At 43.5% G+C, this 17,371-nt stretch overlaps 1 protein-coding gene across 8 annotated transcripts in view; it reads left to right on the top strand.

Moving 5' to 3' along the window:
- SORCS1 (sortilin related VPS10 domain containing receptor 1) overlaps window positions 1-17,371 on the top strand; it is a 495,821-nt gene that overhangs the window by 123,700 nt on the left and 354,750 nt on the right. For all 8 annotated transcript variants that reach the window (XM_040486379.1, XM_040486377.1, XM_040486376.1 and 5 more), the window contains exon 2: window positions 5,262-5,329. In XM_040486379.1, the coding sequence (XP_040342313.1) occupies window positions 5,262-5,329 (68 nt within the window). The remainder of the gene's footprint in view (window positions 1-5,261; window positions 5,330-17,371) is intronic.

The following is a 17,371-nucleotide window of genomic DNA, read 5'->3' as shown; positions in this document are numbered from 1 at the left end:
CCCCCCCCCGGGTCCATTGTGATGGTTGTTCACCCCCCACGACCATCTTTATTGAGGAATAACTGACAAATATAATTGTATATATTTAAAGTACACAGCGTTATGATGCTTTGATATACATATGCATTATGTAATGGTTGCTAAGATAGAGATGATTAACATATCCATCACCTTGCATAGGTATCTCTCTCTCTCTCTCTCTCTCTCTCTCTCTCTCTCTCTCTCTCTCGGTGAGAATGCCTAAGATCTACTCTCAGTAACTTTCAAATATACAATATTGTATAATTAATTATAGTCGCCCTGCTGTACATTAGAGACTCAGAACTTCTTTTTAAAAAATGTTTTATTTATTTTTGAGAGATAAAGCACAGATGAGGGGCAAAGAGAGAGGGAGACAGATAATCCAAAGCAGGCTCTCAGCTGTCAGCACAGAGCCCGATGTGGGGATTGAACTCACAAACTGTGATATCGTGACCTGAACCAGAGTCGGATGCTTAACCCACTGAACCACCCAGGTGCCCCCAGAGCCTCAGAACTTCTTATAACTGAAAGTTTGTACCTTTGACCTGGATCGCCCCATCTCCCCTTCCCTCCTAGCTCCTAACAGCTGCCATTCTATTCTGTCTCTATAAAATCAGTTTTTGTTTGTTTCTTTTATATTCTGCATATAAGTGATACCATACGCTATTTTCCACTGTCTTATTTCACCTGGCAAAATGCCCTCCTGTTTCATCCGTGTTGGCAGAAATGGCAGGATTTTCTTTTTAATGGCCTAATAATATTCCATTGTGTATATGTGTATATTACCACATTTTTTAATGTGATGATTTATTGGCACCTATGTACAGAGGGTTGGGTGAGAACTGGAGTTGTTGAGTTGGTGGAATTATTCAGCAGGAGCTTTCTTTGAAGACTGTGGGAAAAGAGGGAGTAGTTTGGTGAGACCAAATAGTATAAATTTAGCTCAGTCCTGGGAGGAAGCCCATGATCACTTCCTCAAAGAACCTCACTCGTCCCTGCACAGACCCTGGCATTGTTTCCGGCACCCTCCCACGACAGTACTTTGAAAGAGTTATTCACCATGATCAAGTGGGATTTATTCCTGGCTGCAGGGCTGGTTCAATATTCACAAATCAATCAATGTGATCCACCACATTAATAAAAGAAAGGAGAAGAACCATAGGATCTTTCCAGTAGATGCAGAAAAATCATTTGACAAAATACAGCATCCTTTCCTGATAAAAATGCTCAAGAAACTAGGGATAGAAGTAACATGCCTCTACATCATAAAGGCCACATATGAAAGGCCACAGCTAATATTCTTAATGGGGAAAAACTTAGAACTTGCCCCCTACAGTTAGGAACACTGCAGGGATATCCACTACCACCACTGTGGTTAAACCTTCTAAGGAATTAATGTAACAGCTTGGAAGGTTGGCTTCGACACGCTCTTTATACATATGGACAACGTGAAGTTTCCCCCAGTAGCTTTGTAAGCAAAGGATATGGCAGGAAGGAGCCACAGCAGAAGAACAGGACAGATGGCTCCTAGACTGGTTGGGGAATCCTTCAATGTGCCACTTTGGAAAGTCCCAGAAATAACTGGGTGCTGAGATCCTGGCAAAGTGTAGGTAGAGGTGGTTAAGCCACTGACAGTTGGATTATAGCCATTTAAAGAAAGTATCCTGGGGCCCCTGGGTGGCTCAGTTGGTTAGGTATCTGACTTTGGCTCAGGTCATGATTTCTCAGTTTGTGAGTTCGAGCCCTGTATCCAGCTCTATCCTGACAGCTCGAAGCCTGGAGCCTGCTTCGGATTCTGTGTCTCCCTCTCCCTCTGCCCCTCCTCCTGCTCGCCCTCTGTCTCTATCTCTCTCAAAAATAAATAAACATTTAAAAAATTAAAAAAAAGAAAGTATCCTAAGATTTAAAGAGGAACCTAAAAAAAAACCTTTACCATATGGTCATCACTTATTGTTTGGAATCAGGGATATTTTGGTACTATATAATAAAAAAAAAGATATAGAAAGAAATGCAATGCTGATGAGCATTCCATTTTGTGTGTGTATCCATCAAAACAGTCTTGCTCTCATTGATTGGATTTATAATTAAAAGCTGTGCAGTTAGGCTCAGAATTAAATCTATACAGGAAAGTTGTTTACTGAATGAATAAAAATAAATTACTATTTATGTATTTTAAGTACATATAACAGTTCCCTTGATGAAAAAACTTCACAGATCTTTTTTTTTTTCTTTTAACGTTTGTAAAATGCACAAAACATATTAGACAATGGGTCCAGAAGAGGCAGGCCATTGCATTTTCCCCTTTTTCTCATATCATACTGGCAGTTTAAGTTGTGGTCCCTTTAACAGGTACTAATTACATTAAATACTATTGCTAATTAACCAGAACAGAAAAACAAAGAACCCACAACAAACCAGATTAAACATAATGATGGATCACTATCCAGGAATATGGGGTAAATATGGGGGTAAATAATGCACATAGGCTGTGAACTGGGGAAAAAAGAGGAAGAGAGAGATTACAAAGAATCCATTGGAGACACAACTAAAGGTTAGCAATTCCCCTTCTTTCTTGCTCTCATTCTGAGAACAGAAAGATGAGATTGATTCAAGCAGATATGCTTTGGAATGCCAGAAAGGACACCTCTTCTGGTGCAGTATTGATAAACTGCCTGAGTGTATCAGTGGCATTTTAGTTTTACTAGCCTCTCAAAGAGAGTCAGGGAGTGGATTTTTACCTCCCTGCCCACCTGCCTGTGAATTGTTTAAACAGTTTCTGTGTGTGTGTGTGTGTGTGTGTGTGTGTGTGTGTGTGTGTGTGTGTGAGAGAGAGAGAGAGAGAGAGAGAGAGAGAGAGGGAATATGACTCCGCACCATTACCTGCTGGGTTAAAAGCTTCCTTCTCTGGGGCCTCTCTGAATTCCCTTGTCAGATGGATGAGAGAGATGCAGCCTGTGCCCAGCTGAACTTCATTATTTAGTTTCCTGCTGTATTGTGACAAGAGAGCAACTACCCACAAGTGCTTTATGTCCACACCCCCATTTTCTTGGTGGAGGATCCGTAGGCCTCTTAGGTAAAATCATACCAAGGTAGAGTGGCAACATCACTCTGTGTCTTCCAACAAACAGCCACCCTGCTGCCACTGATCAGTGTTCCTGGGATAGTGGTGATTGAAATTTAGCACTTAGAGCAACTTAATTGGCACGCAGACCTGTTAAGCATATGCCCCCACCATAGGTGCACCATCTGATGTACCCATAGGGTGCCCAGTGTTTCACACATGCTCACATTTTACTAAAGAAGCAAGTTTTGAGAGGCACCTGGGTGGCTCAGTCGGTTAATCTCCTGACTCTTGGTTTTGGCTCATGGTTTGTGGGTTTGAGCCCCAGGTCGGGCTCCTTACTGATGGTGCAGAACTTGGTTGGGACTCTCTCTCCCTCTCTTTCTTCCCCTCCCCTACTTGTGTTCGCTCTCTCTCAAGAAATAAACTTTAAAAAATTAAGAAAAAAAGTAAGCAAGTTTTGAACAGTTCCTTGAAGGAAGCCTGTACTGTGGTTTAGGACAGGGGTGGCCTTAGAGCATGGGTCCTGAGATCTCTGCCCATCTTTGAGTTACCATATTTCTTCCTTCCTGTGAACTTGGAACGAACCTAAGGTTGTAGAGTTCCAGTTTGCTTGCTGTGAAAGAAGTGTTGGGAATCTGCTCATTAAAGCTTGTGCCTTAATCAAGCCCTGTGCTAGCAGAGTGGAACTTGGAAGGATTCAGCATTCCTTGGCAGCTTGCTGCCTTGGAATTCAAGGTTAGAATGTTTTGTGCTCACTGTGACTAGAACTGATCCCTTGGTCTTCCGGGAAAATCCTGGAAGTCGATGTCAACATTTTTCTGCTGAATTGGAAACAGCAAGCCTGGGCCAAATGTTCTAGGCTATGAGAATTAGGAGAGAAATGGAAATCTCAACAGAAAACGGATCAGACCTATAAGTTCTGGTCCTTATGTAAGAAGAATAAATGAGGGCTGGGAAATCACTGGTTAGGAACTCACTGCTCTGTTGAATCTTCCCAAGTGTCCTGGTGCTCATGAGCTCTAGGTACCCGGAGGACCCTTGGCGTAACTGCAGATGCCTGGAGAAGCAGCCTTCTCCAGCTGCCATGCTGAGTGTCAGTGGGACCGAGGAGGGGTAGATCAGCTGTCTTTCAACCTAGGTTTTGTTTGGTGAGCTTGTCCTGTCCTAACTGGATCACAGACCAGCAGGCCCCATCTGTATTTATGTTCTCCTGGGCTTTGGGGGGGGGGGGGAGAGAATCTTGGGTTCTTAATAAATGGTTAATGAATTGTGAAAGAAAGAACTAAGTAGTTGGGGTTTCTCTGAGTGATGTGGACAGCAACACTGGGCTCAAATCAGATGGGGGTTTGCTATGATGCTAATGAAGCTGAAATGTCAGTATCCCTCAACTGCAGAGGTCCCTTCCTGGGACCCGTCCCTAAGTTTAAATTCATAAGTTTATATTCTACTCCTTATAGAGGGTTCCCCAAATCCTGTAAGCTTCAGGACCCCACAGAGCATAAATATGCTCCTTTTAGAATGTTCTTGCTGAGCCCTGTGGAAGCATGGATTCCATCCAGTGGCTTTCCCAGAAATTGTGGAGAATCAGGAGACATCGATAAAGCCAAACCTACAAAGCAAAAGAAAGGGAAGGAACTGACATTTAAAAACGCTATGCAAATTGAATAATTAGCATGTATTACCTAATTTAACTCCGCACAGCAACCCTTTCTAGGCAATAGCATTACTGCCCCCATTTCTTTAATAGTCGGGAATATTGAGGTTCAGAGAAGCAAAGCATCCTGCCCAGTGTGGTACAGCTACTAGGGCTGGGAGCTACAACATTGACCTTTCTCTTTCCTGACCATCAGCTCACCGGCCCCTTGCAGGGTGCACATTTGACAGCTTTGCTAGTCTTCCCTGAAAGCCTTAAGCCCACGAGGGTAAGGATTGCCTAGATGGGCAGGTAACACTTCCTGCAGGATACAGAGAGAAGTTGGGGAGGGGATCAGGTCTGAGCGGTTTAAAGGAAGGCACTGGCAAAACCCTTCCCCAGTCAGCATAAGCAATGTTGTAACAATTCATTCAATTATGTTAAGCACCTATTAACGGAATCCCGAGTCCTCCCTTGGGCCATTTCACAGCTATGAGATTGTAATTGTTGGAGACTAACCGTGATCTCTTCTTTTGCCTTCAGGTGATTCTCATTTTGACAAAGCTGTATGACTATAACCTGGGGAGCATCACTGAGAGCTCGCTTTGGAGGTACGTAGATAAAGTGAGCTAACGGTTACTGTGTTCCTTGAGCATCACACCCAAGACTGCTCTCCCTCACCCCCTTTTCCCTGGTGGGAGGATTTTTAGTTATGTGTTCTCGTTGCCTCCCCTTTTTGCTGTTTGCCTTAGTCATGGGTTGGGATTTATCTCCAGGCAGGCCAGATCCTTCCTTCTTTCTAAGTTTGGATCGGTCACAGGTCTTTTTGCAAAACTGTTCATCAGGTTGTCCTGACGCATTTGGGTTCCCCTCAGTTCTCACTGATCTTTGAGCTCATTGGAGCAGCAGTGAGGGAATGCAGGTGTCTTTGAAGAGGAGAGCAACCTCACCTCTGGTTTTGCAGTGCCTGGGGAACCTTCCAGTGTAGATTCTGCACTGCTTCCCTTCCTGGCCCTCAGCTCACCAGCGCACAGGTGTGCACACACACTCGCATACATGCCTTCATCTCTGGGATTCACATTGTGTTGCCTCACACATGTAAGAAGGTGCAGTAAATTCTTTTCTGGGGGAATGCCATGCCATAGATCCTTCAGGCTAGCACAAACTCACTGAACACCAGCACGAATGTGCAGTTGGGGTGAAACTAGGGACAGAAACGTCCTCAGAAATCCAGGCAGCTATTCTCCCCTTTTGTTCTTGGGGCCTATATGTTCTGTTTGTTTCTAAAAATCTGCTTTATTGATCTAATCCCGATGGGGTCTTTGCCAGCCTATGTCACGTGTCCACACCCAAACCAACAGGAGAGCACTGGCTCTGATTGGTTAGGCCTGGATCTTGTGACAGTCCCCGGGCCTGGAAGAGGATGGAGATGACTTCAGGGGTGATATTCAGTGATCATGGGGTTGACGTCCAGCCCAGAGTCTGATTGGTCAGTGCCCTGGGTGTAACGATGGCTTAAACATGGCGTATATCACTTCTGATCAGCCATCCCTGAATACCTACACTTGTGTGCACAGATAAAGGGGGAAGGGGTATACTAATAACAGAGACACTGGGAGTAGTCTCGGGGCAGACACAAGCTAGCGAGTGTCCTCCATGTAAGACCAGTGGGGAATTTCATCACCTGTCAGTTAACATGACCAGAAGAGACTAGCTGCTGGTCCTCAGTCTCAGGGCTAAAGTCTAGGGAGAGAGATTCCAATCTGCCCTTCATGCCAGGGGTCCATGCCTGCTATAGTGAACAATGACAGGGGTGGTGGGGAGGAGGTTACTTTACATAGTAATAGTTTGGTCACAGGGCCTGCCCCTGTGAAATCTAAGGGAATCTACCACACAAAAAGGATGTTCATTGAATTTTGTTTTAACCTGATGGCTATTTTCCATTAGACTTCATAATATGTATAAGAAGCCCAAAAATAAATTGTTGTGTGCTTTAGGAAAACCCCAGCGGACCAAAGGAAAGGATAGAATCCTGTTCTTGTGTTTGTTGTGAGGTGTTTGTTTGTTTGTTTGTTTATTTTTAAATATATGAAATTAATTGTCAAATTGGTTTCCATACAACACCCAGTGCTCATCCCAAAAGATGCCTTCTTCCATGCCCATCACCTTCCCTCCCCTCCCTCCCACCCCCCCCCCCCCCATCAACCCTCAGTTTGTTCTCAGTTTTTAAGAGTCTCTTATGCTTTGGCTGTGAGGTGTTTAGATTATTGAACTCCTCCTCCAACTGGAAGGTCAGTAATGCAGAGTTTCTGTCCCAAGGAAAATATGGCACTAAATTAAAGTGTGGGGAATGTGGAAGGAGCTTGAAAAAGTACAGTTCCTTTAATGCATTAAGAACCTGACACTTGCTCTGTTGTTTGAAATCAGTACCCCTTCGTCAGGCTGTGACTGAGTAGGGTTCTGCTTCCCTGATAGATTTCTCTAATGCATGTACATACATGAAAGTAAAAGCCAACTTTTATTCCTCAGTGCATCTGCTGTATAAAGTGTTGTCAGCATATTAGAAAATTAAAAGATATGCAATTCTGTCTCAGTGGGACAGAGGCTATCAGCAGCCCTAAGTCTCAACCTGAGTGGTGGGAAGGGCATGCCCAGGGCTAGGAGGAACAGCTTGCCCTAGACTACAGAAACTCAGGTTCGCCACACCCATTTCCCTCTCACGGGGCCACTGTGACCAGCCGAGGGAGAATAGTTCTCTCTCACCTTAGGGGAGAGGGTTAGTAAAATAAAAATGACGACCAGTAATACCAGGTCTTTCTTCTGAAGGAGCAACCTCCAATGGCCTTAAGCTTAGGAAAATGTGGCAGGGGCGATCTGCTGACCCTTCAATCTTACCTTCAATCAAACCCCTCAATTTCAGCGGAGGATATATACATATATACACACACACAAATACACATACATATATACACACGCATGTATACACACGTAATATACCCACATATATTTAATTTTATGATATACCCACCATAATCATTTGCCATGTATGCCCTATTTTATACTTGTCATTTGTGGCAAATAACTATTATGGGTGCTCTATACCATTAGAACTATCATTTTAATACTTTGATAAAATAATCCATGCCTTAATGAAAATATAATTTAGAAAAGAGGCAAGGATAAAGAAAAATATATTTAGAATACTTCATATATGCTTTGGTAGGGTGTGCATTTTTGGGTGCCGCATGATGCCCATGTTTAGTCTTTAGGGAATCTCTTTGGGGGTGTTAATATAGAAGAAGAGATAGGTCTGGGTCAGCCTTGCTTGAAGGAAACTAGTGCTAAGTGTGGACTTGTTTTTTCCTACGTCAGCTCTTACTTGCTTTTCAAAAAACCTGCCAAAAATTGTGGGGGGCAGTTGCTGGGGACACACCAGGGTTTAGGTATTCTCGTTACATCCACAGTCCAGAGCACTGGATTTATCCCATAGATGATGCTCAGTAAGTAACCATTTTTGAACAGACCAGCGAAATCTATGATTTTATATTCTTTCTTATTCACTTGTTCAACAAAGATATATTGAGTAACTTCTTTAGGTCTTAGATTGTTCTGGTCCAGGGAGAGGAATGTGGTTGATACATGGATCGACAGCACGTGAGCTCTGTCTGACTGTCCTTCGGATGTTCATTGTCTAGAGGGGGCAAATTTCTGTGGATCATTCACATGAGAGATAAATGTACTTGTGTATAACCAGGGTATTGAATCAGGTTCTTAGGCAGCCCCCTAGAACTGCCAGAACCCAGAAGAAGATAAGATAAACCTAGTGTAAATACACAAACTGTCATACGCAAGATAAGTGTTCCGTCTTTACTTTGCTCATGTGTATATTTTCTTTTCTTACCTGGGCTTTAAATCCTTAAACTCAGCACCTTTATGATTTAATGATCATCCTTTTTAATGATCAACCTTTATGGTTTAATGATAACGGCAGTGATGCTGGTGATAATGGTGATAATGACGACAATAGCAAAAACTAACTTTTATTGAGTGGTCACTATGCATCAGGCACGATATCAAGTGCTACACATGCATTATTGCATCCCCTTAATTCATTTTTATGATGTCTTCAAGGTCATCCAATTAGTAAACAATAGTACAAACACTTACAGGGGTAGTCATAAAGTTCAATCATTTCACTGCTTACCTGTCTTCTGGAGCCCCATCTGCCTCCTGGTGGCTCATTCTGTACCTAAGCAAATGAACAAACAACATTTTAATCGTAAATATATGAAATGAGTATCATTTTCAAAGCACTGTGACATTCTTAGCAGCTTGTTACCTATTCCAGAAAAATCCTGGGCAACCGGGAAATGGCTTCTTGTCCAACAAACAGATCCAATGCGCTTTTCAGGTGAGCCCTTGTTCTATACAACTTTTTCCCTCTGATCAGTGAGAAGGGCTCAAGTTGCAAATGCCTTGGGGTGTCAGGACAGGAAAGAGGCGAAGAGGCAGCTGTCCTGATAGTGATGTCCTAGGGCTTTACACCTTGATGTATGAACAAGCCCTGGATGATGGGGTGAGATGCTGCTCTACTAAATTAATGAGCGTTTGCTCCCAGATGGTCTTGGCGTTGATTACACCTTAATCTTGGAGCATGTTGTTGATTTTGTTTTGTTTGGTGTTGCCGTTCACTCAGGGAACCAAACTGAGAGGAAAGGGGGATGATCTGACACAGAACAATTAACTACATACACCTTAGAATCTTCTCTGCTTTACAGTGGATTAAGCTTTGAGGTTTGGTGGAACTGGGGGTTTTACCATATTGGAGCAAGATAAGCTTAAAGGTCAAGATAAATAAAATGTCACAATCTAGATACAGTCTCTCTGAGAATAAATACATTCATCTTTCTTCCCTCTTGTGCCAGGGTAATCAGCACTTTGCTGAGAGAGGCTTAGCTGGTGAGAAAGCCCTAGGCAATTCTGGAAGCAGCTGAAAGGATACTCTTCAAGGGACACGCAGCCTGCAGTGCCTCTGTCCTAGAGGTCGGCTGGCATGGCTGACTTCTCTTCAAGTCCAGTATTCCAGTTCAGATTCAGGTGAAACACAAGCCAGCATCCGAGCACATCTTCAAATGATGTACTTTTCAAGGAGCACTACTTGCTTTGGGGGGACAGGTGCATGGGGTTAAGGTAGGGACAATGGTTAGACTTTCTGCTTGATTCCAGTCCGGGAGCCAGCCCCATCTCCTCATCACAGGAGTATCTTTGTTTCTTCTTGGGTGTTCACACTGCAGTTATCAAGAGAGGCTTCCCAGTGGAGTCTGTGGAGAGAATGGCCATGGAGTGCCTTGGGGCAGCATCTGTGTGGGGCTGGCTGCAGAGAGGGGTCTCTGGAGAGCGCCTGGGGTCCAGGCTGACAGCAGCTGACCTGAGGTCTGTGACTCTGCCAGCCCTGTGGTTGAGGCACATTAACTAAGTGTGTCTGGCCTTCCCACTCATCATCCAGAGGAAGAGCAGGGGGCAGCTTGGCACAGGTTCTCAGTCCCTGCTTTGTAGGATGGTTTGCTACAAAATCCTGTCAACCACAAAAATAAGGATATGAAATAGGAATACCCACCCTAAAAAAAAAAGAAAAAGAATTGAAAAAAAAAAAGAAAAGAAAAAACAATGAAAAGAATCAAGCTCGAGTGTGGTGATTTCCCCACAGGAGGGCTCTTTATGTCACGCAGCTCTGATGATGTTCCTCAGCCCCGTGCAGGCCAACGTTTAGTGCCTTTCCAGGGGCCCCAAGGGGAGAGCCACACTCCCCAGCAGGACCAGGAGCTGCTTTAGGTTCTGGATTCTTTTAAGCTTTCTAAATTTCACTCCCTTTCCATATTTGTGTCATGTGGAGTTGCTGTGGCTCCTGGAGTTATAAGCTTATTGCATTAAACCTTACTGTAATATATGCTCATTATAATGAGCCAAACAATGCAGAGACTAATAAAAATTTTAATAGTCTCTTACTCTTCACACATGTCTAGCTTTCTTGAGGTAGGTGATGCTGAGAGCTTTTGGTGATTCTGTCCATACCATTAGGACCCAACTCAAAAAAAAAATTATATCAGCATCACTTTTTTCATTTGTTTAAGAAAATAAGAGTAAGTATCCACAGGACTCTGATAACCTGTTTGTTTTACTTAATAATGAGTCATGGGTGTCTGTCTAAATGAATACATTAGAAAAAAAAAGTCAGCTTTGTAAGCATCAAATACTGTGGAGGTTGTATGCTGGATTAAGGAACAATGTCCTAATCAGCTTATGCACTGTTTCATGTGCACCAGAAAATGTTCTCAGTGCTGTCTACCTGCCTACCAACACTGCAAAATAGACATTGCTTGTGTCCCCAGTTTACACATGAGAGAAGGGAGGCTTGGAGAGTTAAGTAACGCTCAGCATCATGCAGCCAGGAACCGATCTTTGCTAGCCTGTGCCTCCTGTTACCTTTTTAAAAAAATTTTTTTATGTTTTATTTCTTTATTTTTTTTTTCAACGTTTATTTATTTTTGGGACAGAGAGAGACAGAGCATGAACGGGAGAGGGGCAGAGAGAGAGGGAGACTCAGAATCGGAAACAGGCTCCAGGCTCTGAGCCATCAGCCCAGAGCCCGATGCGGGGCTCGAACTCACGGACCGCGAGATCGTGACCTGGCTGAAGTCGGACGCTTAACCGACTGCGCCACCCAGGCGCCCCTGTTTCTTCATTTTTAAGAGCAAGAGAGACAGAGCATGAGCCAGGGAGGGACAGAAAGAGAGGGAGACACATAATCTGAAGCAGGCACCAGGCTCTGAGCTTTAAGCACAGAGCCCAACATGGGGCTCAAACTCACAGCCCGTGAGATCATGACCTGAGCTGAAGTCAGACGCCTAACCGACTGAACCACCTAGACACCCCACCTCCCGTTATGTTTTTAATGGATCTATAGCTCATTTCCACGGTATTTGTGATTACACATAGTGCTTCCACAAACAGGTGACTTTCTGAAAAGATGGGAATAATTCACATACCAAACAGCAGCAATAAGTTACATACTTCCTGATGGTTTCACCAGTGCCGGCTATTTTCAATTTAAAAGTTGAATTTAAAGTTTTAGTTTTAATTTAATTCCATTTAAAATTTTGCTGGTCTTTTTAGTAGAAATGGTGTCATAATCTCTGCGTGGTTTAATGGGTATTTCTCTGACCACTAGTGATGCTGAACACTTTTTCATATATTTATTGCTCTGTGGACCTGTAGACCTCCTGTTCCCACCTGCCTCCCCCTGAAGCAAAAGTAAATTGTTGCTTACTCAGTAACCCCATAGTGTGTTACATATCTTTGTCTTAGGATGGTTATTAGATATATATTTGTTTGGTTTAGTTTAGCACATACCAAATAGCCCCCTATTCTGTGCCAGGCGCTGTGCGAGGCAGACACTGGCAAGGAAGGAACATGTAAATAATTGTTTCTTCCCTGCAAAAACTGAAAATCTAGTGAAGGGCAGACACTCAGCAGGTGATTTCTGAAGTGTGGCAAATACAATGCAAAAGTTATGCATGAATTAGTGTCTATGTTCACCTATTTCCATTCTGACCTCTTTCCGAACTCAAAGGCTATGGTTAGGTCTTAGTTATTTTTGTTTGTTTGACACTCACGGAACTTGGCACACAATAAATATCATTAATTTTTTTTTTTTGCTTAGAAGCAGTATATTGGGGCGCCTGGGTGGCTCAGTCGGTTAAGCGTCCGACTTCGGCTCAGGTCACAATCTCACGGTTCGTGGGTTCAAGCCCTGCACCGGGCTCTGTGCTGACAGCTGAAAGCCTGGAGCCTGTTTCAGATTCCGTGTCTCCCTGTCTCCCTGCCCCTCCCCCACTCGCGCTCTGTCTCCCTCCGTCTCAAAAATAAATAAACATTAAAAAAATTTTAAAAAGAAGCAGTATATTAAGAAATGGTTCAGGGTTTCTGAAAGCCAGGTCTATGTCTTATACTTGCTTATATCCTAAACTTTTACCCTAATGCCCTCCATGTAGGGGATGCCATTTCGAATAATGTGTTGCATGATCTGGTGAAACCCCAGGACATGCATTCTAAAGAGTAAGCACACAGCCAGCGCCCAGAGTGAAAAGCCCAGATTCAATTGTGGGAACCCAGTTTGTCCATAGAGCACCATGAATGCTCGTCAGCACCCTCAGCTCTGATAAAACCTTCTTGCATCCCCACATGGAGGCTGTTTCTACAAGGATCTGGCTGCATTCTGCCTGCAGACTCTGCGGACCTTCCTGACCTCTCTGTGAGAGTCAGCCTCTGGTTGTACCTCTGCACTCATCATTTGCCTCGTTTGCCTCAACAGTTGACTCTCTGTGGAGTTTCCTATTTCTTTCTTCAGCAAGCAGTAGATGAGATACATGCAAAAGCATTCATTGCCCTGATATTCTAGAAACGTTATCAATACGAGCCCAGGAAATAAGAAAACTTTGCTAGAGAAAGTGGAGGAACTAACATCCAATGTTAAAACTAGTTAGAGATTCAGGAAGTACTTAGAATGTTAATTACCACTTTACTACACTTTCTTTGAGTAAAGAACTGTGTACTAGACCCCAAGAAGTTCACAAGGTACAGAATTTAATTATCATGTGTAGCTATATACAGTCTCATTATTCAGTCAACATGACTAACTTCTCATTTTTCAGGTCTCAGCCTGAACACCACCTTATTTTTGAAAAGGCATTTACATCCTCCTTATTTTAAAGAGGACCCTTGTTTTTGTCCATCACAGCTCTTTGCTTATTTTATTCACTGTACATGGCCTGATCTGTGATGATTTTATTCATTACTTGTCATTGGCTCATGCCCACTACTAGAATGAATATAAGCTCCCTGAGGGCAGAGACCTTGTCTGGTTTGCTTTCTGTTTTTTCTCACATGCTCGGGAAAGTGCCTGGCACATTGATGTTCAAGTGAGGTTTGTCAAATTAACTGAATGTATAAATAAGTACACACCTAGAATGATGCTAAATGGTGTGAATCCAGATATGAATAAGATCTGATTGTTGCCCTGAAGCAATTCACAGTCTGGTGGGAGAGACAGATAAATAAATGAGAGATTAATGTGTCAAGTACCATAATAGAAGCACCACAACATGCTCTGTGTCGGGGAAGGGAAAGCTTCATGGATGAGACGATACCTGATCTGACTCTTGACGAACGAGTAGGAATCAAGCCAGTAAAAGAGGCTATTCATTTATTGTGTACCGTATTCTAGGCACCTGTACATGCTGTTGACATGGCGTCTTAAGGAGACTACACAAGATCACAACATGGTCTTGTGTGTGGATGGAGTATATGGAAATGATTTTGGAAAAATTGAAATGGGCCAGTCCATATTCAGCTGTGCTAGATATTCTGACATTTATCCCAGAGGAAGTAATGCATCATTGAAAGTTTGGAGCAAGGGAAAGACTTGATGAAATGTAAATTTTAGGGGGAAAAACTGACCTCTGTATCATGTTGAGGATTCAGTTGGAAAAGAGCAAGACTGTTGACCATGAGAACAGTAGTCAGTAAAGTAAGAGAGGAAAATGAGCTGACTTTTTTTTGTGTTTTTGGGGTTTTTTGGTGGGGAAGCATGAAGAAATGGAGTATGGGATATGGTTGGCAGGGGGTGATGATTCCAGTGGATCTTATACAGTGAAAACCAATAGGACCAATAGGAGGAGTGAAAAGGTGTGAAGAAGAGGCATTTCTACAATGACTTTCCTGCTAGTGTCTTGCATAGTGCAATGGATGGTGAGGCTGTTACTGCATATACATTTGCTCCACTGCTGTCTACTGAGCACCTGCAACTGTGTGTGAATGAGAAAAGGGTATGGAGACAACTCGTCCAAGAAAGCAGCTGTGAAGGGAAGTAAAGGAAGGGAGCTGATTTTTCCATAAAGGGGGTCATAGGCTAAAGGAATGCCTTCCTTTCTTTAAGAGAGGGCGATGCTGACCGTGTTTTATAGGGGAATAAATAAGATGTTGAAAACGCAGGAAAACCTCAGAGTGAATGAAACTGGTAGGAGATCAAGTGGCAGAGAGGGTATGTGTTAGGAACTCATATGGGGGACTGTTCAGCCATGTAGATCAGAATGGGCTGAGGGGTGAGCACAGCGGGAGCATTTCTTTTACCACACAGGGAAGCCGGAGTGGGGCACACATAGATCAGCTTTCCTGGGAGACCAGGAGTTGAGAGAGTTCCTGACATTTGGCTTTACGGTGAATGGAAATGGGCTGGAGATGGGGTTCAATAATTTGGAAGAGCTGCTGCGGAGGCAGGAAGCAGGACTTCTCAGGGGCCTGCAGGTGCAGTGCTGGGCATGCTCAGATCCCAGCTGAGGCTACAGACTACGCTCAGTGTGGCTGTGCTTTCACTACCGTGAGCCTTGTGTAATGCTCAAGAAGGTGGCTGCTTATGTAGTTCCTGAGAGTTGTTGAAGAAGGACAACAGGACGTGAGAGCTGAGGGGAGGTTGCAGCAGTACATGAGGGGGTCCGTGCCAAATCGAGAAGAAAGGAAGTTTGGGATTGGGGGAAGACAAGCGGTGAAACAGCAGAACCCCAATCCAAGCATGTTGATAAGCTTAAAGAACACTGAAGAAATAATACCCAGAGGCGTGTGACTTTTTATAATATTAATCTTAGAACATATCTCGCCCCCAGCGGATGTTGTGAAAAGGAACTGGCTGGAGCAGGTGGAGTTTATCAGAAAAGCCTTTTCTTAAAGTTGCTGTTAAGAAATCCACTCAGCTCTGTGGGAGAACGAGCTTCTATTTTTCTGCATGTGTATGGAACCACTGGATATACTTGTGAGGTCCCCCACATTCCTAGGTATTTGTGAGTGACAACTTACCTCCACATCTTTGGGGAACACTAAGCAGCATCCTCAAACTGGTTATAGTAGCTTTCCTCCAGGCAGGTCTTACATTCAAGACCTAAGACTTGTCTATTAGCCACATGTGGTAGTCACTGCCTTACCTGTGTTAAGAGAGAGAGAGAGGGAGAAATAAAGAGAAACAGAGACAGAGACCAGCCCACATGTCATACTGAAGCGATGTTGAGTTATTTCTGGTCACTTTTTTTTTTTTCTTCCCACAGTGTCCCCTGGAGCCCATGCCAATGATTTGTTCCTTTTTTCTTTAAAAGTCTAGTTCTGGGATTTAATTTTCTGGATTCTCAATTCTGCCTTTGGCTTCTCCTGTCTCTCTCCTCTCAAATAACCATATTCCTTGAACTCGGTCACTCCAGTTATTAGAACTCTCAATAAAGGAAGATCATGGGGCGCCTGGGTGGCTCAGTTAAGTGCCAACTTCGGCTCAGGTCATGATCTCATGGCTCGTGAGTTCAAGCCCAGCATCAGGGACTGTACTGACAGCTTAGAGGCTGGAGCCTGCTTTGGATTCTGTGTCTCCATGTCTGCCTTCCCCCAGTTGTGCTCTGTCTCTCTCCCTCCCTCTCTCTCTCTCAAAAATAAACATTAAAAAATTCTTAATAAATAAAGGAAGATCATTATATGTTCCCACCATGGTGAACTCCCTGAAGGTTTTGCCAAACAACGTTTCCTCTTGGAAGGCTGGTCCACAAACAGGTCAGCACTTGGGCTTGGATGTTGAACTGCCCACACATGAATCCAGGTCCTGTCCACTTGCTAACTCTGAGGTGCAGGGGAGGCATCTTAATCTCTGCTCCATTTCCTCATCTGGAAAAAAAAAAGAGGTTGTAATAGTATTTATCTCATAGGACTATCAGAGGACTATGGTGACATTTAGGTTAAATGTGTATCATCTACTGAGCACTCAGTAAAGGATGCAAAACAAAGAAACAGAAACATTGGATCTTATACTTCTATGGTCATGTTTGTTTGAAAGGTCTTTTCTCCTGTGTTCGATTTATCTAATAAATAAAAACAATAGCTATTTATACTGGCTATTTACGATGTGCCACGGACTTCTCTTAAGAGTGCTTTATACATATAAATTAAATTCTTCCAATAACCCTATGAGTTGGTACTATTATTATACCCATTTTATAGATGAGGAAGCTTGTCCATAGGGTCACAGGGGTATTAAGCAGTAGAGAAGAGAGATCTGGATCCAGGCTTTCTGGCCCAGGTTTTGAACCTCATGGGGAATCTTGTGTGATTCCTTCCCTGACCACCCCCTTCATACAGAGAATAAATTACTACTCTTGTGCTAACTCTTACTGTTAGACACATTTTCCTTTTTGAATGCATTACTTTGAATTGTAAGTACTTTCTTTATATTTATTTCCCTTACTGGGAATGTTTTGAAGGTCGCCTGCTGTCTTGCTCAATTTTGTATCCCTGATGCCAAGCACAATTCTTGGCTTGTTGTATGTATTCAGTAAAATGGAGCACTGGGAGGGGCGCCTGGGTGGCGCAGTCGGTTAAGTGTCCGACTTTAGCCAGGTCACGATCTCGCGGTCCGTGAGTTCGAGCCCCGCGTCGGGCTCTGGGCTGATGGCTCAGAGCCTGGAGCCTGTTTCCGATTCTGTGTCTCCCTCTCTCTCTGCCCCTCCCCCGTTCATGCTCTGTCTCTCTCTGTCGCAAAAATAAATAAACGTTGAAAAAAAAATTTT

The sequence above is a fragment of the Herpailurus yagouaroundi genome, unplaced genomic scaffold (genome assembly GCF_014898765.1).
Source record: "Herpailurus yagouaroundi ecotype Mexico unplaced genomic scaffold, PumYag 163, whole genome shotgun sequence".
Classification (NCBI taxonomy): Eukaryota; Metazoa; Chordata; class Mammalia; order Carnivora; family Felidae; genus Herpailurus; species Herpailurus yagouaroundi.
The sequence above is the reverse complement of the archived record's forward strand: the minus strand, read 5'-3'. Positions and strand labels throughout refer to the sequence as shown.